This window comes from Brachyhypopomus gauderio, chromosome 9 (genome assembly GCF_052324685.1).
Source record: "Brachyhypopomus gauderio isolate BG-103 chromosome 9, BGAUD_0.2, whole genome shotgun sequence".
Classification (NCBI taxonomy): Eukaryota; Metazoa; Chordata; class Actinopteri; order Gymnotiformes; family Hypopomidae; genus Brachyhypopomus; species Brachyhypopomus gauderio.
Genome location: NC_135219.1, coordinates 23,141,178 through 23,168,189, shown reverse-complemented (window position 1 = coordinate 23,168,189; position 27,012 = coordinate 23,141,178). Strand labels below are relative to the sequence as shown.

Sequence of the window (27,012 nt, the reverse complement as noted above, 5' to 3'; positions counted from 1 at the left end):
CCAGCTCCCAACCCAACTTTAAGAACAGATTAATGGCGATATTGTTTATATCGCCCGATAAGAGTATCACATTATCGAACGCCGTTAACGCTGATAACAGCGATAACAGCCCACCACTAGTGTACATTAATTCATTAATTAGGGTTCACACACGTAGTGTGGGAAACCTATTGTAATTGCTGAGATTTTTCTTATTAGGGTTCACACACACAGTGTGGGAAACCTATTGTTATTGTCGGGTTTTTTCTTTCTTTCTTTCTTTCTTTCTTATTATTATTTTTCTACTGATAAAACGCATACTGCAGCCTAGACCGTAAGGCCCAGGGAGACCAAACTTGGCAGGATGGTGTAGTCTCTTTGCGAGACCGTGCTAAAGCACAGAGACCCACATTGGCCTGATGGTGGCGCTATAGCGCACCATTTTGCGTTTTGGTCCATATCTCCCAAACCGTAGGGCCTAGAAACAAAATTCCACTTCTGATGGATTCCTTGGCTCAAGCCAAACAAAAAAGCCTCAAGAACCATTAAGCTCCGCCTACTTAGATTTTTTGCTAATTTGCATAATATGCAAAACCTACTTTTTTATACTAGTCCCTGGTTTTTTATCGGATCACCACAACCTTGGTGTCAAAATATTCAGGAGAATCTCATTATCAAAGTTGCTTAAAAACATTTTGAGATTTGCATATAGTCTGGCTGTCACATGTCAATCAATAGCTCCGAGGCGTGGCCAAATTTACTTAAACAGCCATATCTCAGCAACGCTTTGACCGATCTTCATAAAATTTTAACAGTTGTTAGGGCACATGACTCCGAGGTCACAGGTCAAAGCTGGCCACGATTGTCCAATAGGGGGCGCTATAACATGGGAAAAACTGTTTCTCTGAAACCATTAGTCACATCAAGCCAAACTTTTACAGGCATCATCAGGGGCCCAAGTGATATCAAGACACACAATGATGACATCATCACTCAAAAAACATGGCCGCCATGAGCCAATAATTTTTTTATTTTTTATTAATTGGCCATTTGACAGACTTACCATTGGCCAAACAACATGAAACCTCACCAGTGTGCATATCTCAGGACTATGTGTCTTGCTGTGCAGTTTTGAAACATTTGGCCACTAGGTGGCGCTATTTGTGAAAATCATGCATAACTCCTCCAAATTTTCACTTAGGAACATGCAACTTGTTTAATTTTATTCCTTGCAGTAGACCTGACAACTTTGCAATTACAAGTCCTATTAAAAAATGCATACTTTTGTCACATTCATCAATTGTTTGAAAATAGCTATTTACAAACTAGTCATAGGAATTTGATCCAATTATGGAAAAATTGCTATAAGCATAATCAGTAGACTCTGTAGGTAAAAAGTGATTAAAAGAATTTTGGATTTTTATTTTTCTGATTGGTCCATTTACCCATTATATCATTGTGGCCATGCCATTTATGACCTATATTGCTATAACTCATAAACCATGTATGCAATCAACTCCCAATTTGAATGGCTTTTATATCCTGAAGTCCTTGTGAGGTATGCCAAGTTTGGTTCAAATTGGCCTGTCGGGGGCGCTACAGTACCCAAAAACCTAAGAAAACATAAAAACTCATGCTGCAATCTTGTTATGCAGAATACAGACAATTAATTGGTCTTGTATGATCCAGATCAATAAGTTCTATAACATTGCAATTACATCTTATAACAAAAAGTGCACTGCCTGACCGGAAATGAACCTTTTAATTCACCAAAATGTCATTGCATTACTGAGATTAATGAGATATCAGTATGGTAGTACTTGGGCTCCATCTAGTGGCCAAACACCGAAACTGACTGAAAACTATTGCTCACATGAAATACCACACAAACACACACAAAGCTGATCTCAGCATGTGATTTAGTTCTGTGATCTGACTCAATTTCCCAATACACATTATTTTGATCCTTTTGGGCCTTTAGTGCCCCAATTGAACCTTTTTTTGCACATTAATTTATTTGTGCATTTTTTTCCACTCAAACAGCTTCTTTTCACATTTAGGGTCTAAAGGACCTTTTGGGCCTCTGCCTATTGAGGCCAAGAGGCCTATTCGTGTGTGAACCCGCCAATTGCCGCTTGCGGCTATATTTAGGGTTCACACACGTAGTGTGGGAAACCTATTGTAATTGCTGAGATTTTTCTTATTATTATTATTATTTTTCCCCCTGTAAAACGCATACTGCAGCCTAGACCGTAAGGCCCAGAAAGACCAAACTTGCCAGCAAGGTGCAGCAGGTGTGCAATGAGAGAAATAGAGACAGGGAGCCACATTGGCCTGATGGTGGCGCTATAGCGCACCATTTTGCGTTTTGGTCCATATCTCCCAAACCGTAGGGCCTAGAAACAAAATTCCACTTCTGATGGATTCCTTGGCTCAAGACAAACAAAAAAGCCTCAAGAACCATTAAGCTCCGCCTACTTAGATTTTTTGCTAATTTGCATAATATGCAAAACCTACTTTTTTGTACTAGTCCCTGGTTTTTCATCCGATCACCACAACCTTGGTGTCAAAAGATTCAGAAGAATCTCCTTATCAAAGTTGCTTAAAAACATTTTGAGATTTGCATACAGTCTGGTTGTCACATGTCAATCAATAGCTCCAAGGCGTGGCCAAATTTACTTAAACAGCCATATCTCAGCAACGCTTTGACCGATCTTCATAAAATTTTAACAGTTGTTAGGGCACATGACTCCGAGGTCATAGGTCAAAGCTGGCCACGATTGTCCAATAGGGGGCGCTATAACATGGGAAAAACTGTATCTCAGAAACCATTAGTCACATCAAGCCAAAACTTTACAGGCATCATCAGGGGCCCAAGTGATATCAAGACACACAATGATGACATCATCACTCAAAAAACATGGCCGCCATGAGCCAATTAATTTTTATTTGAATTAATTGGCCATTTGACAGACTTACCATTGGCCAAACAACATGAAACCTCACCACTGTGCATATCTCAGGACTATGTGTCATGCGGTGCAGTTTTGAAACATTTGGCCACTAGGTGGCGCTATTTGTGAAAATCATGCATAACTCCTCCAAATTTTCACTTAGGAACATGCAACTTGTTTCTTTTTATTCCTTGCAGTAGACCTGACAACTTTGCAATTACAAGTCCTATTAAAAAATGCATACTTTTGTCACATTCATCAATTGTTTGAAAATAGCTCTTTAAGAACTAGTCATAGGAATTTGATCCAATTATGGCAAAATTGCTATGAGCATAATCAGTAGACTCTGTAGGTAAAAAGTGATTTAAAAAATTTTGGATTTTTATTTTTCTGATTGGTCCATTTTCCCATTATATCATTGTGGCCATGCCATATATGACCTATATTGCTATAACTCATAAACCATGTATGCAATCAACTCCCAATTTGAAAGGCTTTTATATCCTGAAGTCCTTGTGAGGCATGCCAAGTTTGGTTCAAATTGGCCTGTCGGGGGCGCTACAGTACCCAAAAAACTAAGAAAACATAAAAACTCATGCTGCAATCTTGTTATGCAGAATACAGACAAGTAATTGGTCTTGTATGATCCAGATCAATAAGTTATATAACATTGCAATTGCATCTTATAACAAAAAGTGCACTGCCTGACCAGAAATGAACCTTTTAATTCACCAAAATGTCATATTGCATTACTGAGATTAATGAAATATCAGTATGGTAGTACTTGGGCTCCATCTAGTGGCCATACATTAAAACGAACTGAAAACTATTGCTCACATGAAACACCACACAAAAACACACACAAAGCTGATCTCAGCATGTGATTTTGTTCTGTGATTTGAATCATTTTGCCAATACGCATTATTTTGATCCTTTTGGGCCTTTAGTGCCCCAATTGAACATTTTTTTGCACATTGATTTATTTGTGCATTTTTTCCACTCAAACAGCTTCTTTTGGGTCTAAAGGACCTATTGGGTCTATTGCCTATTGAAGCCAAGTGGCCTATTCGTGTGTGAACCCGCCAATTGCCGCTTGCGGCTATATTTATTATTATTTTTCCCCCTGTAAAACGCATACTGCAGCCTAAACCGTAAGGCCCAGAAAGACCAAACTTGGCACCAAGGTGCAGCAGGTGTGCAATGAGAGAAATAGAGACAGGGACCCACATTGGCCTGATGGTGGCGCTATAGCGCACCATTTTGCGTTTTGGTCCATATCTCCCAAACCGTAGGGCCTAGAAACAAAATTCCACTTCTGATGGATTCCTTGGCTCAAGCCAAACAAAAAAGCCTCAAGAACCATTAAGCTCCGCCTACTTAGATTTTTTGCTAATTTGCATAATATGCAAAACCTACTTTTTTATACTAGTCCCTGGTTTTTTATCGGATCACCACATCCTTGGTGTCAAAATATTCAGGAGAATCTCATTATCAAAGTTGCTTAAAAACATTTTGAGATTTGCAAATAGTCTGGCTGTCACATGTCAATCAATAGCTCCGAGGCGTGGCCAAATTTACTTAAACAGCCATATCTCAGGAACGCTTTGACCGATCTTCATAAAATTTTAACAGTTGTTAGGGCACATGACTCCGAGGTCACAGGTCAAAGCTGGCCACGATTGTCCAATAGGGGGCGCTATAACATGGGAAAAACTGTTTCTCAGAAACCATTAGTCACATCAAGCCAAAACTTTACAGTCGTCATCAGGGCCCCAAGTGATATCAAGACACACAATGATGACATCATCACTCAAAAAACATGGCCGCCATGAGCCAATTAATTTTTATTTGAATTAATTGGCCATTTGACAAACTTACCATTGGCCAAACAACATCAAACCTCACCACTGTGCATATCTCAGGACTATGTGTCATGCTGTGCAGTTTTGAAACATTTGGCCACTAGTTGGCGCTATTTGTGAAAATCATGCATAACTCCTCCAAATTTTCACTTAGGAACATGCAACTTGTTTCTTTTTATTCCTTGCAGTAGACCTGACAACTTTGCAATTACAAGTCCTATTAAAAAATGCATACTTTTGTCACATTCATCAATTGTTTGAAAATAGCTCTTTAAGAACTAGTCATAGGAATTTGATCCAATTATGGCAAAATTGCTATGAGCATAATCAGTAGACTCTGTAGGTAAAAAGTGATTAAAAAAATTTTGGATTTTTATTTTTCTGATTGGTCCATTTTCCCATTATATCATTGTGGCCATGCCATATATGACCTATATTGCTATAACTCATAAACCATGTATGCAATCAATTCCCAATTTGAAAGGCTTTTATATCCTGAAGTCCTTGTGAGGCATGCCAAGTTTGGTTCAAATTGGCCTGTCGGGGGCGCTACAGTACCCAAAAACCTAAGAAAACATAAAAACTTATGCTGCAATCTTGTTATGCAGAATACAGACAAGTAATTGGTCTTGTATGATCCAGATCAATAAGTTCTATAACATTGCAATTGCATCTTATAACAAAAAGTGCACTGCCTGACCAGAAATGAACCTTTTAATTCACCAAAATGTCATATTGCATTACTGAGATTAATGAGATATCAGTATGGTAGTACTTGGGCTCCATCTAGTGGCCATACATTGAAACGAACTGAAAACTATTGCTCACATGAAACACCACACAAAAACACACACAAAGCTGATCTCAGCATGTGATTTAGTTCTGTGATTTGAATCATTTTGCCAATACACATTATTTTGATCCTTTTGGGCCTTTAGTGCCCCAATTGAACATTTTTTTGCACATTGATTTATTTGTGCATTTTTTCCACTCAAACAGCTTCTTTTGGGTCTAAAGGACCTATTGGGTCTATTGCCTATTGAAGCCAAGTGGCCTATTCGTGTGTGAACCCGCCAATTGCCGCTTGCGGCTATATTTAATTTTATATTTTAATGAATAGTTTTATTGTTCATTTGAAACTATTTCACACACACACATGTGTATATACACACACACACACACATACTGTATGTATACACACACATATACACACACACACACACACATACACACACGTATTATATACACATATATGGGGCTGAGGATCTAAAACCTTTGAAAAATAACTGTTTTGCACATGGCCGGAGTGGGCCACTTTTTCAGCCCGGGAGTTTCATGCCCAAATCCGGCCCAAAATTATTTTTCCATCCCAATCGGCCCAAACTAGAGATTGACATGAGCTGGCCCATCGGGAATCCTCCCGAATCTCCCGATTAGCCACTCCGGCTCTGGTTTTGCACAATTTCTTGCGTGTGCTGGCACTCCAGGGTAGTTAATTTTGCAATGTGGTGCAGCCTTAAATTGTGACATTGTGGGCCAAATTGTGAAATACAGAGACAACAAATGACAGGAACATGTTTCTGCAATGTGCTCCCCGAGTAAAAACACATCTTCAGAACCAATCTCAGCCCGAACGAACTGGTTGACAAAGGACACACTGACACCTGTTGATTTTTGGCGTATCACACGCTCTGCTGCTCTGACCACCTTCACTGTTCCATCTGAGGGGATCATCAGACCACCATTGTTTTTAAGTTGAAGCAGGTGGTAGCTCTGGTCAAAGGATGAGGGTACAGCACCTTTGACAAGGCTTGCACGACACACCTCACAGGACAGTTTTTTCAGAATTTTTCAGACAACAAACCCTGAAATGTAGACCAGGGCATTGTCCACAAGACCACCAAAGCAGGTGGGCAGGTAACTGTGGTCACATATGACTGCAGAAATGTTTGCAGATGGGGACGGGAGCTCTTCTTCTACCATTAAAGCAGAGTGCATGTCTGCAGCCGATAGTGATACAGTCTCATCTTGTGCTGCCACGTTGCCTGACGCACTTGGTGAGATACCACAGCGCACCATCAGACTATGGAAAACGCCCTGGAACTGCCCTGCAGTGGGACTGTTATTCCAGCCTCCTAAAAAAATCTAAAACATTTGCACACTTAGATGACAGAGATATTTAATGAGGACACTCATAGTCATCAAAGACACATCTTCTGAGGGTAAGTATGGAAACTGTATAACCATGTTTCTTCCACAGGTAGGCTATAAAAACAAATGCATAGGTGTCTGAAGAGGTCTATAATATTGTAAACAAGTGATGTATATTCTCTACTAGAATGCCCACCCAGATGGTACCAATATCCGCTCTGGCTCACGGACTGAAAAGATTAATTATAATGTGAAATTTCTACCTGATGCCCTGACAGAATGGAACAAAAGTTCCAAGTGATCCTGACTGAAGCGGTATGTGCAGACATAATGCTGGACTTGGAATTTTTTGTGTTCCTTGTTGCTACAGGCTAAAATATAAGAAACTTAAAACAACTTCCATAAAACATTTGAATTAGTATACCACATTGTATTGTAATACACAATACATCACTAACCCCTAAACATGCAGAAAGAACAAAAAGTAAAAACATGTTTTTACCTTTTAGCAAAGTATGATATTAACTTTTGTTTCACATATGTATCATAAATACATCTAAGTGCATTACAAATACGTGCTTTCATGATGTGTGTGTGTGCGCGCGCGCGTGTGTGTGTGTGTGTGTGTGTGTGTGTATATATATGTATGTATATATATATATATATATATATATATATATATATATATATATATATATATATATATATATATATATATATATATATATATATACACAGTCATACCCCTGTCAAATTTTGACTTAAATTTACTTTTATTTAACCAGAAATTATATTTTTGACTGGAAATTTCCCAGGAGATAATACGATGATGTACAAGAGGCATCATTGTGGGGAAAAAAAATTCTCAGCTTTTATTCACATTTGAACAAAAAGTAGCATGTCCAAAATTATTCAGACCCTTCTCAATAATTAATAGAAAAGCCTTTATTTACAGCAATCAAACGCTTCCTGTAATTGCTGACCAGCTTTTTGCATGTCTCCACTGGTATTTTTGTCCATTCATCTTTAGTGATGAGCTCCAACTCTTTGGAGGTTGGAGGGTCTCCTTGCCATCACCCTGATCTTTAGCTCCCTCCATAGATTTGTTGGTATGGGAGGAGTGAGGTAGTTACAGGCTGCAGTGTGCCTGTAATCAGGCATGTGATAAGGGCACCATGGGGTCCTTGCAGCAATAGCGTGGCTAAGCTAAGCAGCACAACGGGACGACAGGGTTGGAGCGTGAGCTCGACTTTACGGAGTGTTCGCTGTTGTAAGGTACGGTGCATTTTTACTCATGTATTCTGCTTTTAAATGTGAAACTAGTGTCCAGTACTAAGTGTTTAGTCCTGCTCTTATAGCGAGGGAGAGGCCCAGACGAGGCGCCTCCTGCTGCAGTACTATTGTGGGAGCAGAACTGAGTCATTAGTAGTTTTGACGGGGTTAAAGCAGGTATGTTTCACTTGTATACGGAGTTTTATGGGTTGGGGATTTAGTTAAGCTACATAACTGGAGTGCAACCTTTAGCTTTGCTCTCTAACCACCTGTGCCTTTTAGTTTGCTTAGCTAGCCCCTGTAGCTTCTTGGCCTTAGGCGCTAACCACCTACAGCTTCTATCTTTGGCTGGTATATAATGCTTAGTTATTGCTGCTGCTCCTTTATAAGTTTAGTTTAGACTTGATAAAGACGAGGTTTGGTTCAGAGCGCCGATTTTGGATTAAGAAAATGTTAATGTTGTGGATATTACAACTTGTGTTTGTTTCCCATCGTTTTTGTCCCATGAGCCTGATATCATGTTAACCCTTTGAGTTGGTATGTTTTGATAGCTTGCCAACCTTGATGATGATGTTTGGTGAATATGTATGGAAGGTAACCTGTCCTCCTTTTGTATGTATTTTAGATTGATCCAGCAACTGATTGCTGGCTGCTTTTCTCCACCAAGCTTATAATAGTTTTGGATTTTTCATTATAGTTTAGTTTTTATTTCATTGAGATATTTTTCTCTAATTCAGTTCGTTTTAATTAGTTTTTAGAGCATGTTTGCTTTTTTTTAATTAGTTTTAATTATTAAATTTTTTGATAAGAGCCTTTTATTATCCCACATGGGGAAATTGTGGTGTTACAGCAGCTTAGAGAACATACAAAAAAGGTAGAAAAATTGCTTCGCAAGTTTGAACATATATTAAAGGTGAAAAAAAATATGTAAAGAAGAAATTATGAAAAAAGTCTTTATATGGTAATTGCAGTTCTTTAGAATGTTGCACAAAGTTCCGTAAAATTTTACTGAGTTATGAAAAAAAAATTGTATACATCATTTCCAATGATTGTTTATATTTTTTGTTTTGGGGCAGTGCTGGTTGTATAACCTGACAGCAGAAAGAAGAAACGAGCTACGATGTCTTTCCATTGAGCAACGTAGATCCACTACTCCACTCTACAACCCCCCCCCCAACCACACACACACACTGAGGTTTGTGCTTTCATATATTTTATTTTAATATTCAGGTTTGTTGATTTTATGAAGTTGGGGGACCAATTGGATTTGGGATTTTCTTTTGTGGGTGTTCACTAGTGTCCTGTGTGCAGTGCAATATAGGGTGGGATTACTGTGGTGAGAATTTATCTTAATGAGTGTTCTCACGTGTGTAACTGACTGTCCCGAGTTGGTCTCCCAGATGTCATAATTGAACAAGTCTTTGAAGGAATTTTATTTTAATCAGAATAAAAAGTGTTTCCTATTTTACTGCAACTCTCAGAAACTTTAATAAAGCTTTTGTATGTTTCCAAAACCCGTGTTTTTATCATTTCCCTCGGAGCTCCTCTTTGCTCCATTTGTAAACCAAGGGGTGGTGTAGTCTGGCTCTACATAGGGGGTGCCACATATAAATGGTAAAATAACCAAAATTATTGTTCAGTCTTAATTGTGAAAGGTGATCCCATGCGATCTGATTTCGATACTGCGCCGATTATAGCAACCGTAGGCTGCACAAAATACCGGTATAATTGCTCTCTGTGCATTAGGTCTGGTGAGCCTTCAGTGAGGAGACCAGAGATGGGGACTCGAGTTTGGGACTCGGACTCGAGTCGCACTTAAGTCGCATATACAGTGACTTCAGACTCGACTTTGACTTGCATTCAAAAGACTTGCGACTCGACTTGGACTCGTGATTTGAGACTCGTGAACAATCTTTTATTTGTAATGTTCTTTTGTGTTTCATTTGACAACCTTTTCTCCGCCTGTGTGTATGCTTTTTACTTCCCGCTGACGTAACATTTTCGTCATTTTTTTCGACGGTTGCGACGCGTCAAGTATTTCGCAAGTGACCGTTGCGCGCGACTCCGCACACCTCAAACCTGGCGCAAAACATCGCGATCATGGCGGCGTTGGTGAGGACGCTCGCTTCTGTTCCACCATTCATAATAAGTTTTGGGTACAAAACAAGTACAAGTAGCAAATAGAAGAGCAGCAAACTGCAGCGTGTGTGGCATAAAAATACAGGACGCTGGTTCCACCACATCTAATTTTATTCGCCACATGAAAACCCACCTGGAAAGGTTAGTCACTGCCTGAAAGGTTATTAGCAATATTGCAATATTGGTATTGACTTGCCACCAGTGGTGGCAGTAGAGAGGGTGTTCAGTCATGGAGGTCTCATAATGCGCCCTCACCGAGCCAGGATAAGTGCAAGTACCCTGTCAATCCTGATCTTTTAAAAATGTAATGCGTTAGTTGCATAAACAGTTTCCTTGTATTGGAAACTGAAAGACACCTTGAAGTTCAAATAGATTGTGTTTGATCCAGTTCATTAGGAGACAAATAGTTGTTGCTGCAGGGCTTTTTATGTCAGAATCATTATTATTGTAAAATTTGAATTCTGTTTTTAATTTTTATTTTATAATCACTAATTTGGTTGCTATTTTCTTTATATGCTATTTTCTTTATATGCATATATATATAGTTAAAATGTGATTTTTTTTAAATTTCACAGCCCTCCTTTATCTTTTAGAACAAAATATAGCAGATGTTCTACTGAAAGAAGAGAATATTGTATCCAGAAAAATGACAATTTTGTAAGAAAAATACTTTTTGGAGAAAAATACGGATACAAAATTTATCTGGAAAACATTTGTGTGTTCATTAACTAGTTTAAGCTATTATACATCGGAAGTGTCATAAAAGACCATTACAACTATACAGTGATTTGCGACTACAGTGTCACTCAAATATTTGGGACTTGACTTGGACTTGAGAACAAAGACTTGAGACTTGACTTGGACTTGAGGTCAAAGACTTGAGACTTGACTTGGACTTGCAAAAAATGACTTGTGAGCATCTCTGGAGGAGACCCATCCAATATGGCGGCGACGCTCGATTACGCTCCAGCCCGTAATGAGGTGTCTATGTATATTATGTCTATGGATGGTGCTCAGTCACTAGGGTCTGTCCTCTCTTCCCATTTTTATTTACATCCCGCTCTGTAAATACGGGGCGGGGTCAGTCAGCGGCGGCTTTGCGCATGCGCAGATCGTTTGTGGTGTGGATTTGCTTTCTGTGAGACTGCACTGTGACTGAGTCTGTCGCTGAGGACACTAACTGAATAGCATGAGGATTCATCTCAGTTTCCAATAACACCACAAGTTGCTAGCTTTGTCGCTAGTCACTTTTTTTTAGTCGCTAGAGGGTCTGAAAAGTCGCTAGGCTGGCAACACCGCCCCAGGGGGCTGTGGATCCCGGTAGAGAGGACGCTGTGTGCAGTTGGCTGCCGCTTCTCGCCGGTGTGTGATTGGTCGTATAAGACTTGTACCTGTGTTAAAATTGCAAAACGACCTTGGGTATGTTGCGCTATATAAATTGAACATTCATTCATTCAATCCTTTGCCCCTCCCCTCCCAGGAAATTGCCATCCCAGTGGTTACTGGAAATGAACATAGTCATGAAATCTTTCTGTTTGGATTCATACCTTTTTAATAAACAGAAAAGATATAATTATAAACATAATATAAGCATTGGTGTATTCCATGAGTCACTTGGTTTTGACTAGTGTTTTTACATAATTAAAAAGCATGAGAGTCTCATCTAGAACAAGAACTCTGAGGAGAGGGCATCCTTATCTCCATATATACTGTTCTCACATGTTTACAGTACATTTGGGCACACTGAGAAACAGGGGGGAGACATAGCTGTTGTACACAAGCAGTCCTGACACAGGTTACAATATACACACATACACCATACACACAGTGCATGATTACATACCGAATCTCACTATTCAGTCCTTCTGCTAATCAGAAAGAAATGTACTAAATAATAATGTTCTTTTGTAATCTTAAATAAAATAAGCAAAACAGCAGAAGTTTTCTGACACTAGCAAGCATGTCCAGTTAAAAAAAAAACTATTCCAAAAGTCTCAGAATGGAAACCTCCTTTGCTTGACTCAAAATGACAACTAATAATTGATCATTAATGATCATATTAATCATATTAATGCTAATATGTGCAGCACAGCTCTCTGACCTGTAGGACATCACCCACCTAGTGCACAGGGGCATAGCACTTATTACACACTATAAAGGCCAATGTTTAACATATAACTAAACTAAATACAACTAATCACCTGACAAATAATGAACAATGACACAAACATATAAATTAGATTTACAGCATTTAATGTTCACTCTTATCCATGAGGGCTTAAAGAATTGCATTCCCATTTCTGCAAAACATTTCTCTATAGGGCAGGGCTAGCGGCCCACAGGCCAGAACCGGCCCTTTGATGAATTTGTACTGGCCCGCGGCCCATCTCCCCATTAATAATAATAAATATTTGATAAACCGCCATAAAAAAAAATTAACATTATATTTGCAACATTTTACGACACTGTTGAAATTAACGTACAAATTTATGTTGTAGTGTTTGCTTCAATTTTACATTCACTCTGAGTTTGTTTGCATTTGAAGACAGCAGGTTCAAATCAGCATCAGCTGGTGGTGGTGATATTAATTACTTACCAAGAATGGCATAAGTAATAATAGCATAACCTGATTCAGCTTCCATTCAGAAACTGGTGTTGGCACACATGTTACCTTAAATATATTAGCAGTGTTTGTTAATATAGGGCAGTACATTATATTTATTAGACATAGCAAGAAGTTTTACGAATTATCAGTGAACGACACTAAACTTCACCTTTAAAATCCTGCAGCTTTCATTACACATCCATCACCTCTAGGGGCCGCTGTTGCACCAGGTCAGTGGTGTGGCTGTTCACTAAAGCAATTCACAGTTATGACTGAATACTAGGGGTGTGACGCTACACTCAGCTAACGAGACACGATATTGGGTTCACAAGAACGAGACGAGATTTTAAGAACACTAAAATAACAAACTATATGACTGGACAACAGACTTTTATTTAACTGAGTTACACGTGCGTTTTTTTTAAATAAACTTCTTCCTCTACAAATTAAAATAAAATATCATAAAAATAAAATAAATAAAATTAAATATTTCTAATTTTTTCAAGCGCAAACAATATTACAGTGAGTCCCCGCTTAACGATGGGGTTAGAGACTGAAAAGTCCATCGTAAAGGAGTTTTCGTCGTTAAGCGTGACCCTACGACAAACGCAAAGCACCCGTTTGCTAATGCTGCTGACGCTGGGTCAGGGTTGCAATCACTTACTTTCTGAGGTGTATGCAAACATACTATGGGCGGCCCCCGAACGAAAGTTGTTGACCGGGGGGGAATAGCCTACATTTTATTGAGCATGCTTTCAAGTATCAAAGTAGAACAGCTTCCTCAAGCAGTCATTGATGCATTTTGGAAACAGGAGATGAGCCCCTGGTCTAATGCACCCTCTGTATTAAGAAACCCTATATCAAAGACTGACTTTTAGTCATTACTTGGGTAGCACACATATTCTGAATGAGCAATTTTAATCTAGATTAATTTCAAGATTTCAGTGAGTTTAATCTAGATAAAATTTTTTTTATCTATGCCCACCCCTAATACTTATTAATTTATGGTTTACCATTATGTAATTATATCTGGAAATATAAATATAATTTCTATTAACTGGTTTGCCACAACCACCTGAAATGACTTTCTGATCTCTGACCTTATCCAGAGTTCAGCAGGACTTCTTGGCAACACTGTCCATCACGTCAGCCATGGCAGTGCAGGAAATGACCTACCGCCCACTTCCTGGGGTCCAGCACTGATGATGAGTCTGAGCAAGAGCCAATCAGAGCTGGCCTCACAGGGGAGGGGATGAAGATACGGATGACCAGCAGATAATCACCACGTCACCCCCCCTCCCCTCACACACACACATACACACCGCAACGTCGCCACCGCGCACACACACACACACACACACACCACAATGTCACCCCCACACACACACACACACACATTGCCCCATCACCCCTGCACACACATCGCCCCATCACCCCTGCACACACACACACACACACCACAATGTCACACACACACACATCACCCCATCACCCCCGCACACACACACATACACACACACCACAACGTCACTCCCGCACACACCACAACATCACCCCCGCACACACACACACACACACACACATAGCCCCATCACCCCCACACACACACATACACACCACAACGTCACCCCCGCACACACACACCACAACATCACCCCCGCACACACACACATCGCCCCATCACCCCCGCACACACACACACACACACCTCAACGTCACCCCCGCACACACACACACACCGCCCCACGCACACACACACACCGCAACGTCATCCCTGCACACACACACACACACACACCTCACTGTCAACCCCTGCCTTACTCATTCGGGATCTGGACCCAAGCTGCTTTGTGACATTTGTTGTAAAAACTGCTATGTAAATATAATTGACTTGACTAGTACTTGTCCAGGGTAAAGAAATAAAGAATCAATTGTGTGTACAAGTGTATGTGACACATTTCCTCAAAGATATCTTAGTAATTGTCTGATAAGGACCTTTATGAATTACTCATTTTGCAGTGCTAAAACACAGGTCTGTTTGTTGCCCAGCTGTTCTATTCAAACTACTTTGTGTTGTGGCAATTAGTAGTTTTGGTAGTTTTATTGTAACCTACTCAGTGGTCTTCCTCCAAGAAATCAGTATTCATTCTCATTTTCTCAGATTTCTCATTAACTTTATTGATGCATTTCCATGACAGATATGGTATCACTACTTTGCTTCTTACACTCGCTATATGGCTCATGCTGTTTTGAATTTCTTTCCACATGAGCTTCAAAAACACAGCCTGGTTAGGTATTATGATATCAAATTACAGAATCGGTTGTAATACATACTTCATTGTTCTACTGTGTGAAAAGTGCTATACAGATGAGCTTGCCTTGCAGCCTTCATGTTGGGTATTGTCATTATTGTACCAGCTTTCTGTGGAAGGGGTCTCAATGCTTCCAACGTGCTACATGTCATTAGCAAGACAAAGCGTGCTAATCACTTCATATTTATAGTTCTATTTCTAGGCCGAGAAATCCCTCCAGTGTGGGCCTCAGGTAGGAGTCGGCATCGGCACGTCCGCTGTGGAGGGACCCTCAGTTTAGGTTTGTTTGTGCTAGCTTAATGTAGAGTTTTCCCTATGCCTCACCACATGCATTTCCATGAACAAATGAATGTTCAATTGAATGAAGTGTTGCTTCATGTCCAAGAATGAATGTGTCTCTATAAATGTTGAGTTTATATCGTGCCTTTTCAAGGTAACTACAATTTTTACATGGGTACAATTGCACATGACTATTCTCACACACTGGCGAGAAGTGGCAGCCAGTTGTACACAACATATTATGGAAACCTCAGCCCCCCTGTAGGTCTGAACAACCTAGGGTTAGGAGGTCTAACCCTAACCCTAACCCTAGTTTTCCAGGGAAAGCCAATTTACCTAACCTCCATGTTTTAGACTGTGGGAGGAAACAGACACAGTTAGGATGTGTGTGCAGTTTGATTGAGATTAGAGCAGTACACGAGGCAGGCAGGGGTCAACACCAGTAAATACTGATGCAACGTTATACTGTGCCGTGTATCAACAAAAAACAAGCCAGGCTGGTAGTCAAAATCCAAAGAGACAGAACAAACAGCTGGGTATGCAGACAGGGAAGAGCTGGCAGACGAGGTTGATGGAACACAGGTGAGTGTGAGGAGTATCCATGGAGACCACTAGTTTTCAAGGAATGAGGACACCTAGTGGCCAGATGGGTGCATGCCAGCCATTTCCCTGACAGCATCCCCGAAGCAATAAAGATTTGGTAAGACCTACAACATAATTGGGGCAGGCATTATTTAAATAAAAGTGATGATTATCCATGAGTGCATTGCTCATGGGATAGTATCACAGACCTGTGGCTTGCAGCACCTGTTCTATTCAACTGGATACCTTAACTAAGTTGTACTGTTTTGTTTGTTTGTTTTTTACTAAAAAATAAATGAACCCCAATATTAAAAATTATTTAACAAACCTTTTATTATTTAATTCTATCATTGTCAACCCAGTATCATGGCCTAGCGTGTAATACACACGTTAGTCCACCCGGCGTGCCGTGTCAGTTACACGTTTGTGTGCCTGAAACGTGAAATGCACGCGCTGACATAAAACGACTGAAAATGGACAAATACCCGTATGATGACGACGCCGTGACGCACTCACTGTTGCTCAGGTAACACATGATCAACAAGTTATCTAGTTACTATATTTTACTATACCATAAAGTATTGTTGATTTGATTGCAATGTTTAGGATGTCAATTTAACACAAATAACTAGTGATTGAAATTCGAAGCTTTCTGAAGCACTGAAGCTTTCAATGCAATGGTCTATGTGCACGCTGTTAAGTGACGTAATTTCCGCTAAAAGGTTAGGATGTTTGTTGACATCCGGTAGCCATTGAAACCGTACACTGTGCTCGCTATTCACCTCACCAGTCTTGTAACGAGCATATTTACCGTTATTTACTTGGAAGTTTCCTTCATCTCCTGTCCGTTTACGTGTCCTAAACATGACGGGTAAACAAAAAAAAGTATCGTTTCAACAACGTACAGACAGCAGGTCCAACCACCACTGCTGTGTGCCATTCTGCACAGCATCGACAAGGTGTAATTCCTACCTGAGCTTCCACACCTTTCCAAAGGACTCAGAACTGCAGAAACAATGGGTGGTTAAGATCAGGAGAGATCATTTTATCGTCACGAGTACTTCCCGAGTGTGTTTGCAACATTTTATCGCTGCTGATCTGCTCGAACCTCCCACTCCTGCTGGACGATGACGACTGCGACCTGGAGCTTTTCCTGTGCTATTTCAATGGAATAACTATACTATTCCAATTCCACGACCTGGAGTATGGGAAAGAACAGAGCGTCCACCCAACACTGATCTAACAGAGATGCAGACTGACCATGATGATGATGACCCCTTACCGTGTCATGAACATGACTACTGCGTCAGTAATGAGCCTACTGCGCTTGATCTCTCCCTCAATGAAAATGAAGAGCTACGCGAGGAGATATCAAGGCTCCGAAAACAAATCGAAGACTTAACTGTCAGCAGCAAGTTCTGTTTGGAGCGGTTTTCTGCCTCTGATGACGACATACGATTCTTTACCAGGTAAATACAAAATATGGCAGGACACAGTATACGAATGGGCCTTCTCTGGTGTCTGAAATACATTGTGAATGAATTAGCCATTATATAACTTTATATATAACTTTTATATTCCACAGATTTGCAAACCATGCCCACCTGATGGGCTTTTGGAAGCAAATAGAGCCAGCCACCCACAACATCATACGGGTTACAAGCACACGGACTGTTGAGAAGACTGATCAGGTCCCTCACTCTGCCAGTGCAACGGTAAATGTTTTCCTGTTGTCCATACAAAGCATGTTATGTCATCATATTCAAATTAATCTTTACATCAAAAGAAGTTTTGATAGTCATAATGTAATATGACAATAGGATAATGTATTTTTTCCCCAGGTTCTTTAACCAATTGATGAGTTTTTTCTCTTCATGAACTACCCGTCATTGGGACTGATGCAAAAGGATTTGGCCCATAGATTTAGAATCCATCGGTCAACTGTTAGTCGTATTATTAACACCTGGGCCAACTTCCTTTATACTGTATTGGGAGCTGTTTCTATTTGGTTAGATGTGGACACTGTGAAAACTCACCTCCCAGATGTGTTTCAGGACTACGCTGACACTCAAATAATTTTAGATTCCACAGAACTGAGATGTCAAACTCCAAATTCCCTTCTCCTTCAGAGTGAAGTGTTTTCCACGTATAAATCACACTGTACATTCAAAGGGTTGATTGGGATAGCCCCTCATGGCGCAGTGACCTTTGTGTCTTCTCTTTATCAAGGTGCTATCAGTGATAAAGAGATCTTAAAGCAGTCTGGCATTGTGGCCCTCCTTGACCCATCTATGGCCATCATGGTGGACAAGGGTTTCCTTGTTGAAGACTGCGTTCCATGCAAAGTCCACATACCCACGTTTCTGTCAAAGAGAGCTCAACTGTCTAGGTCAGAGATCAGAACGTCACAGTCCATTGCAAGACTGAGAGTCCATGTTGAGCGTGTGATTCGCAGAGTCAAAGAACATAAAATATTCAGCACAGTGATCCCCCTTTCAATCACAGGGAGCATAAACCAAATTTTTACTGTTGCCTGTCTTTTGGTGAATTATCAAAATGGCCCCTTGGTAAAAGCCTGGGCAAACAATGGCTAATCTCAATCCAGAATTAGACAGATGATGTAATGTGAATTACGGTGATTTATTTATTTATTTTTTTCTCTAACCTTACAATGATCCCTTTAAGGTCAGGGGTCGGCAACCCGCCGCTCTGGAGCCGCATGCAGCTCTTTGATCCCTCTGATGCGGCTCAGCTTTTGAACAGAATTAATGAGTGTTTAATTAACGTATATTATTTTTGAGACTTAAATAAAAGTTCAGGTGGAATTTCACAAATGTCCGGTATTTAGTTTCGGTTCGCTTGAGTGACATGTCATCGTCACTGAAATAAATTTCCAATTATTTTGCTTTTGTGGCTCCGAGTCAAAAAGGTTGCCGACCCCTGTTTTAGGTCATGCTAGTCTGTAAATATTGGCTGCAATGTTAAGGTACAGTGCAATATGATTAATTGTATAAAATGCTTTCACTTTTATATGTAAAATTGACAACACAATACAACATTATGTATTTCTTAACTTTTACTGTATTTGTAAAAAATGAAATGAATACAATAGTAATACAATTGACAGAATAAATTGAAATTGTTTTAATTGTTCATGAGTTCATGTCTTCATTATGATTTTCTATTGCTTGGGCATAGAGAGGTATTTTGGCATGTAAGTGTTAAAGAAAAACATGTCACACCTCCTTTTCACCTCTTCTAATACACTGCTATCTCTGTAAACTCGCTGCATAAAGATATCATCATGGGCACAGATAACTAAATCACACCACTGCATACCAGTAATCAATAACTGGAACTGGATTTGCCAATAATAACAATGGCTCTCCTTCATTTTTGATGAATCATTTTTTGATGAAATCATTTTTTGATTTTTGCTTTTGATTTGTATCCGGGTTGCAAGTACGCTGTGCGCATTTTGGCTGCCACTTTGCTCCGGAGTCTACCCTTTTAAAAATCTTATTCTACTTAGCATACTTTTATTCTTCTTTAATATTTTAATTCAGTTTTATCGTCTTAGTGTTACTTTATTCCAACCTGCCGTGTCAACTCTGTGTCTGCGTGCTGAGCCCTGGATCACCTGTGCTCGCCTTGTGCTGTACATACTCTGATTTAGGTCTAACACGAGCTTTCTCGCTTCATAACTGCCTGGCATTAACCTGCTCCATGTAAGTAAGTCTCCACTCTCTTGCATGTTGTTGTGTTAAATTCCTCCGTGCATCCTGATAAGTGGATACAACTACTTTATCATGTCGTGCAGCGGCTGTGACTTGTAGGCTAACGTGGTTTATTAACGTGGCTTATCAGGGTGTGTCTGCTGTAGTGAGCTGTTTGTGGTGATTATTGCAGTGTGCTTGCTGGTGTTCAGCCGTGTAGCTCATCACTGGCTTAACTGTGAACCTAAAGCTCTTCTGTTATGCACAATGACCGTCTCTTATACCGCCTGCAAGCTTCTTCTATTAGTCACAATGACCGTCTCTTATACTGCCTGCGAACTTCTACAACTGAACAGCAGATACTCTAGTCTACCTTCGGCAGTGTACCAGAACTGTGTAAGCCTGGGTATAAGACGCCGCCCACGCTATATACATCGTGGATTCCGTCACAACACACCAACCTTGGACTATTACACCGCTAACACTGGATCTATTCCGTATGTTCTAAACATGGGACATCGTCGCTTGAAAACACACCGCTCAGTGGACCATTCATTACTATTGAAAGTGCCCAGACTCCAGGACTCATCTCTCATTCAGGACTCGGACTTGCCTACAAAATTTAGTCTATTTAATGTGCGCTCCCTTAATAACAAATCGGCTTACATAGCTGAGGTCATCAAGGACAATAACATTGACTTTTTTCTAATAACTGAAACTTGGCAACAGCCAGGTGAATACGTGACACTGAATGAAGCCATGCCTCCTGGGTTTCAGTACATCGATAAACCACGTACCGCTGGACGTGGAGGTGGACTGGCTGTGTTTTATCGTTCTACATACAGGGTCCATTCAATATCTGTTCAGTCAACATCATTTGAATGTATTGCTTTAAAAGTTGTTGGGTTAAAACCTCTACTGATCTTACTGGTTTATCGTCCACCTAAACTGAATTCTGTTAATAATTTTATAACCAAGTTCTCGGAGTTACTTGTCTCACTTAGTCCCCTTTTTCCTTCAATGCTGATACTCGGTGATTTTAACATTCACATTGACTCTGTCAAATGTTCTTACTCTGCAGACTTTCTTAATCTATTACATTGCTTTGATCTCACTCAACATGTTGCGACTGCCACTCACAGAAAGGGACATATTTTAGACCTTGTTTGTACCACACCATGTGTCTGTCCCTCCAATCTGCATGTAAAGGATTTACATATCTCTGATCATGATGCAATCCTTTTTGATCTGTCACTGTCTCCATTCTCCAAAAGGAAGCTAAGCTCAAGAACTATTTCTTTCAGAAATATAAAAAATGTCAGTCCTTCTGATTTTATGAACACTCTAGACCAATTCCCAGCTCCACAGTTCATATCATCAGAAGATTTAGTTATCCATTATAATAGCATCGTCGCCGACACACTGGACTTGCATGCCCCTATTAAAAAACGGGTTGTGTGTTTTCGTCACCCTGCCCCCTGGTATACTTCTGATCTCAGGTTACTGAAGTCAAAAGGCCGTCAACTTGAGCGCCTTTGTAGGAAGACTAAGCTATCAGTACACGCAGTTGCATATAAAGAGACTTTAGGCAGACTCTTTATATGCAACTGCATAGGCAGACTTTAATTCGTTGAACATCATCAGCTGTCAAAGAAATCCAAGAGCCTTATTTTCCACTATTAACAAACTTTTGCAGCCCGCAAACAGTTTTCCCCTTGCGTATTCCTCAGCCCTCTGCAATGATTTCATGTCATTCTTTAATGAAAAGGTAAAGAAGATAAACTCTGAGTTTAAACCCGACATGTTATCAGAATTTCCAGAATCAAGTGTAACAGTTGCAAATCCTCTATCCACTTTTGATCCTGTTGATAATAACTTTACAACTAAACTAGTTATGGGTTCTAGAGCAACTACCTGCACCTTGGACCCACTGCCCACCGCCCTGGTTAAAGCTTGTCAGCCATCACTTTCTCATCTTTTCATGGACATAATAAATACTTCTCTTTCGTCAGGTTTTGTTCCCCCCAGCTTAAAATTGTCTGCCATTACACCCGTTTTGAAGAAGCCAGGTCTTGCCCCTGAAGACTTTAATAACTATCGACCATTATCAAATCTCCCTTTCATCAGCAAACTAGTTGAACGTACTGTTTCTGTCCAACTGAAGGAACATCTGAGTGCAAACAAACTGTTTGAACAGTTTCAGTCCGGCTTTAGAGCAAATCATAGCACCGAAACTGCTCTTTTGAGGGTACTCAATGATCTCTTTCTGGCAGCTGATTCTGGTCAAGTGAACATTCTAGTTCTACTAGATCTTACAGCAGCATTTGACACAGTCTGCCATGATGTACTCCTGCACAGACTTGAGACATCAACCGGGGTGACTGGTACAGCTCTTAACTGGTTTAGATCATATCTTACCAACAGACAGCAGTCTGTATCACTGGGTAAGTTCAGATCTGGCACCACAACACTGTCCTATGGTGTTCCCCAGGGTTCAGTTCTTGGCCCACTTCTTTTTGTTATCTATATCCTTCCACTGGGAGATATTATCAGACGGCATGGCCTCCAATTCCATTGTTATGCCGATTATATGCAAATATACATCTCATCAAAACCCTCTGATACACTACCTCCTGATTCTTTGGTTAGCTGTCTTGTTGATGTTAGGAACTGGATGGCTAAGAATTTCCTTAAATTAAATAGCGACAAATCTGAAGCTATTCTCATCGCATCCGCTTCCACTTTCAAGAAAATGAGTCAATCCAGAATATCTATCCCTGGCTTTATTCAGTCCTCTGTGGCCAAAATTCGCAACCTTGGTGTCATTCTAGACTCCACGCTCTCCCTTGAGAGCCACATCAATAACGTAACTAAAACAGCATTTTTTCATCTGAGAAACATTGCCAGGCTACGTCCTTCACTCACAAACTCTGTGGCCGAAAACCTTATACATGCATTTATTTCATCAAGACTTGATTATTGTAACTCTGTCCTGGTCGGGCTCCCATCCAAAAGTCTAAAGAAGTTACAGTACGTGCAGAATTCAGCAGCAAGAGTTCTCACACACACTAGGTCATGGGAGCACATAACCCCAAAGCTGAAAGAATTGCATTGGCTCCCAGTTCAATATCGCATTCAATACAAAACTCTCGTCTTGGTTTTTAAATGTTTGAATGGTTTAGCACCTGAGTACCTCTCTAGTCTGCTGTCCAGATACTGTCCTTCTCGCTCTCTCTAGTCTGCTGTCCAGATACTGTCCTTCTCGCTCTCTCTAGTCTGCTGTCCAGATACTGTCCTTCTCGCTCTCTCTAGTCTGCTGTCCAGATACTGTCCTTCTCGCTCTCTCTAGTCTGCTGTCCAGATACTGTCCTTCTCGCTCTCTCTAGTCTGCTGTCCAGATACTGTCTTCTCGCTCTCTCTAGTCTGCTGTCCAGATACTGTCCTCCTCGCTCTCTCTAGTCTGTCCAGATACTGTCCTTCTCGCTCTCTCTAGTCTGCTGTCCAGATACTGTCTTCTCGCTCTCTCTAGTCTGTCCAGATACTGTCTTCTCGCTCTCTCCGGTCTGCTGATGCTCATCTGCTCTCAGTTCCTTCCACTAAACTGTGCATGTACGGTCAAAGAGCTTTCAGTGTTCATGGTGCAAAATTATGGAACTCTATCCCGTTGTATCTCCGCACTTGCCAATCAATTAATGTTTTTAAGAAGCACTTAAAAACATATCTTTTTGAGATTGCTTATATGAATTCTTAATTTTATTTTAATTGTAATGTATTTTAGTGATTTAATTTATTTAACATGTACCATGTCTTAAGTTATGTACACCATGTAAAGTGTCCTTGAGTATCCTGAAAGGCGCTCATAAATAAAATTATTATTATTATTATTATTATTTTGTGTAGGCCTTGTGCCACTTTGAGGAATTTGCAGTCTACATAGCTTTGTGCATTTGGGCACTTAATTTCAACAAGCCCAAATGATGGACGCTCAAGTGGGTCATATACAAGTCCATCAGGTGATGCACCCAGCCAAGAGGCATCTGGATGAATCACTAGCCCACACTTGGTCAAGTTCAAGTTTTTCAGAACTGCACAGTCCTTTAAGGCCCCTGTTTCCATTTCAAGTCCCCCAGGGTATCTGCACATTTTTAAATCTCAAATTCAATGACTTTTAAGACCTTTTTAATACCTCTCACAAGAAAAAATAATACTATTACTGGGGATGCAGGTGTGTTCCACATCGTTGACGGGGGGGGACGAGAATTGTTGACCGGGGGGGTTTGAGAACGAAAATTGTTGACGTTGTTGAGGCCGTATACTCCAACGCTAGGAATCTAGCACTAGGACCCTGGAGCGGTTATTTTCTGCATTAGCGCTAGATTCGGCAAAGTTCACATCGCGCCAGAACAACTGAACAACACACACTTATAATTTTTAATAATAATAATTTAATGCCTCCCCTCATAAAATTCCAGACATTTTAAGACATTTTTAGGCCTTGAATATGGAAAACTAAATTTAAGACATTTTAAGACTTTTTAAGGACCCGCGGGTACCCTGGTCCCCTCTTCACGTGTGCTGTTTGTCGTGTCCCTCGGATTATCCTTTCTGCCAGGCTTTCTGCAGCACCTGGACCTCTAACGTGGCTCACCTCTCTGAAATGTGAGGCAGTCACTCTTTCTCTCCTAAGTGAATGCCACTCAGGTGTAGCACTTTGGGATCTTGTTGCCTCCTCAATAAGGTGTGACTGTGACAAGGTCACAGAAAGTGAGCTTAGGTGTAGCTGTTCTTGGTGTGTTGGCACAAATGAATATTCAGGTGGGCTTAGATGGTAACATTCTAGTGGCAGACTCGGGAATGGGGGTGCATCCTCATGTATGACAACACTGTCAGATGGAGGTGGTGGTTGTTGATAGGACAGTACACTGCCAACTTGTACCTTCCCAAAGATGGAGTCCACAAGTGGCTTGTCAGGCGAGATGTTCATTGTGCAGATGAGTGGAAGAGAATCTGCTTTCATTCCAGCGTAGACTGGTCCAGGATTGAGAGTAGCCAGGTGTGGGAGCTCACCGCTGTAGCCCTTGAAAAGTGTACTTCTGAAATAAAAGAAGAGTGAATAACATTTATATTTACACATTGTAATCTGTTCCCCAGCACAACTGATTGTGAATCACATGTCATCTGAAGTACAACGAGGCTAAATTTAATTTTGAAGAGAACAGGGTCTTATCAGATGATCAAAAGCATTTTTTTTACCACACACTGTAATCTGCCTATTAAATTTGGTACTACATACCTAACTCCACTGGCTGTAGTAGCACCTGGTTTTGGCTTTAGGACAACCATGGCATCCACGGGTCCAGGCTTCACCCCCTATTAATTTAAAAGATGGTGTTAGTAAAGTGACTGTGATACATTAACTAACATTAAATAATGAAATAAGACAAACCATTGTTGGTGGTTTATGCCACTTCTGTTCTGTCTGTGTGCATGAAAGGACAGGAGGGATCGACAGACATGCCAGATTCAGAATAATGAGCAGTCTGGAAAAGCAATGCAACCAAGTGTTTGCAGATTCCGCAACCAGCAACACAAGAGCAGTTGCTCTTAATGAGCACAACTGGCATTGAATCACGTAATGTCATCTGAAATACACAAGAGGCAAAATTTAGTATCTTGAAAAGAAGACTTCAGCAATGTCAATAGGCGCAATATCTGTCCCATCATGTTGTTAGTGGTGAATGTCACTTGTCTATTGTCTCATGTAACGTTTGTGCTGTTTTGCATCACTCTTAAAACACTTGGCTATACTGTCTTTCTATTCTACAGTGTTGTGCATGGTTCAATCTACTAGTTCACTGAGCAACTATAAACTAAATATATTTTAGATTTAAACTTCATTTTCACTCCAGATGAAATGCTTACACATAGGAGTGAAACAGGCCTACTTATATTTATATTATTTTGTTGTTTCCACCACCAACAACAGAACAGTGCAGGTTTTACTTCAACTGCTTCTTGAAGAGTGTTATCAGAATATGTTAATAGGTGTAAGTGTTGCAGCCATATGTTAATAAAGAAGTTAAGATGAAAGATTTGAAAGACAGATTGACAGATTTTAGAAAATGCAGTTTGAAGAATAGCTGAGGTGGACTATATTCTGCTTTTGAGTCATAGAGGTAGATAACAATAGCTCGAACTGTAAAATAAACTCCCATTTGTTTACTATAGGCAAAATAGACTGCTAATGATTCCCACTCAGCTACTCTGCATTTGGCTACCATTGTAAGCTTTGAAAACCAATGCCTATGGTTATCACAGCTTACGTGAAGTAAGAGCAAGGATAAAAGATTGAACTTGTGTTGAACTCACTTTTGAACAAACCTCATACAGTGCCAACTTAAAAAATTTTATGGAGAAATTTAGTGTTGTTGATATTTGGAGAGAAAAATCCCCAGATGCCAAAATCTTTACATGGAGCAATAAAACAGGATCTAGGCAATCCCGTATTGATTTTTGGCTTATCTCTAATTATGTTAATAAAGACAATATAGCTGTTAAGGTTCTGGCCACCCCTCTTACGGATCATAGAGCTATTCACATTACCATCCAAATTTGTGCTCCTGATAACACGCATTATAAATGTTCTTACTGGAAACTAAATAATTCCTTGCTAAAGCATGATATGGTGAAGGTTCAAATTAATAAATTGATTATATATTATTGGAATAAGGCTATCAAAGAGGGGTCCTTCTGCAGCAATTGGGAACTCTTCAAGTTTGAAACGGGAAAATTCTTAAGACAATATGGGAGCCGTATTTCCAAACTGAGGAAAGCTGAAGAAGTAGATATTATAAGTAAGATTACCTCTTATTACCGTAAATCCCCAGAAGAAATAATGGAGGAAGATAAGCTGAATCTAATCGAACTTCAAAACAAACTGGATGCCTTATATAAACATAAGGCTGAAGGCGCCTTCATTAGATCCAGGAAACGGTGGTTAGAGGAGGGAGAGCAAAACTCTGCTTACTTTTTCAGGCTTGAAAAATACAGATCAAAATCAAACTCTATTTATCAACTAAACATTAATGACACTATCTCCAACAATCCTAGACAAATTGTTACATTTTGTGCAAAATTTTACTCTGATTTATACAGCTCAAA

At 40.1% G+C, this 27,012-nt stretch overlaps 1 protein-coding gene across 2 annotated transcripts; it reads left to right on the top strand.

Moving 5' to 3' along the window:
- Window positions 1-8,080: 8,080 nt before the first annotated feature.
- Window positions 8,081-19,288, top strand: LOC143523515 (uncharacterized). 2 transcript variants are annotated; one of them, XM_077018009.1, is made up of 5 exons: window positions 8,081-8,221; window positions 9,295-9,413; window positions 14,072-17,604; window positions 17,721-17,850; window positions 17,977-19,288. In XM_077018009.1, the coding sequence occupies exons 3-5, from the start codon at window positions 17,384-17,386 to the stop codon at window positions 17,983-17,985; spliced, it is 360 nt and encodes a 119-aa protein (XP_076874124.1). In that variant the 5' UTR covers window positions 8,081-8,221; window positions 9,295-9,413; window positions 14,072-17,383; the 3' UTR covers window positions 17,986-19,288. The 2 variants fall into 2 exon arrangements, 1 of the variants encoding a protein (XP_076874124.1); XR_013133385.1 differs by lacking the exon at window positions 17,977-19,288 and having other exon boundaries at window positions 8,081-9,092; window positions 17,721-17,798.
- The last annotated feature ends 7,724 nt before the right edge of the window (window positions 19,289-27,012 follow it).

What these genes read in the sequence shown, in the direction of transcription:
- LOC143523515 (XM_077018009.1), top strand. Translation starts at nt 17,384, where the DNA reads ATGCAGACTGACCATGATGATGATGACCCCTTACCGTGTCATGAACAT. An exon ending in GACATACGATTCTTTACCAG is followed by an intron (nt 17,605 to 17,720) that starts GTAAATACAAAA and finishes TATATTCCACAG; the next exon opens with ATTTGCAAACCATGCCCACC.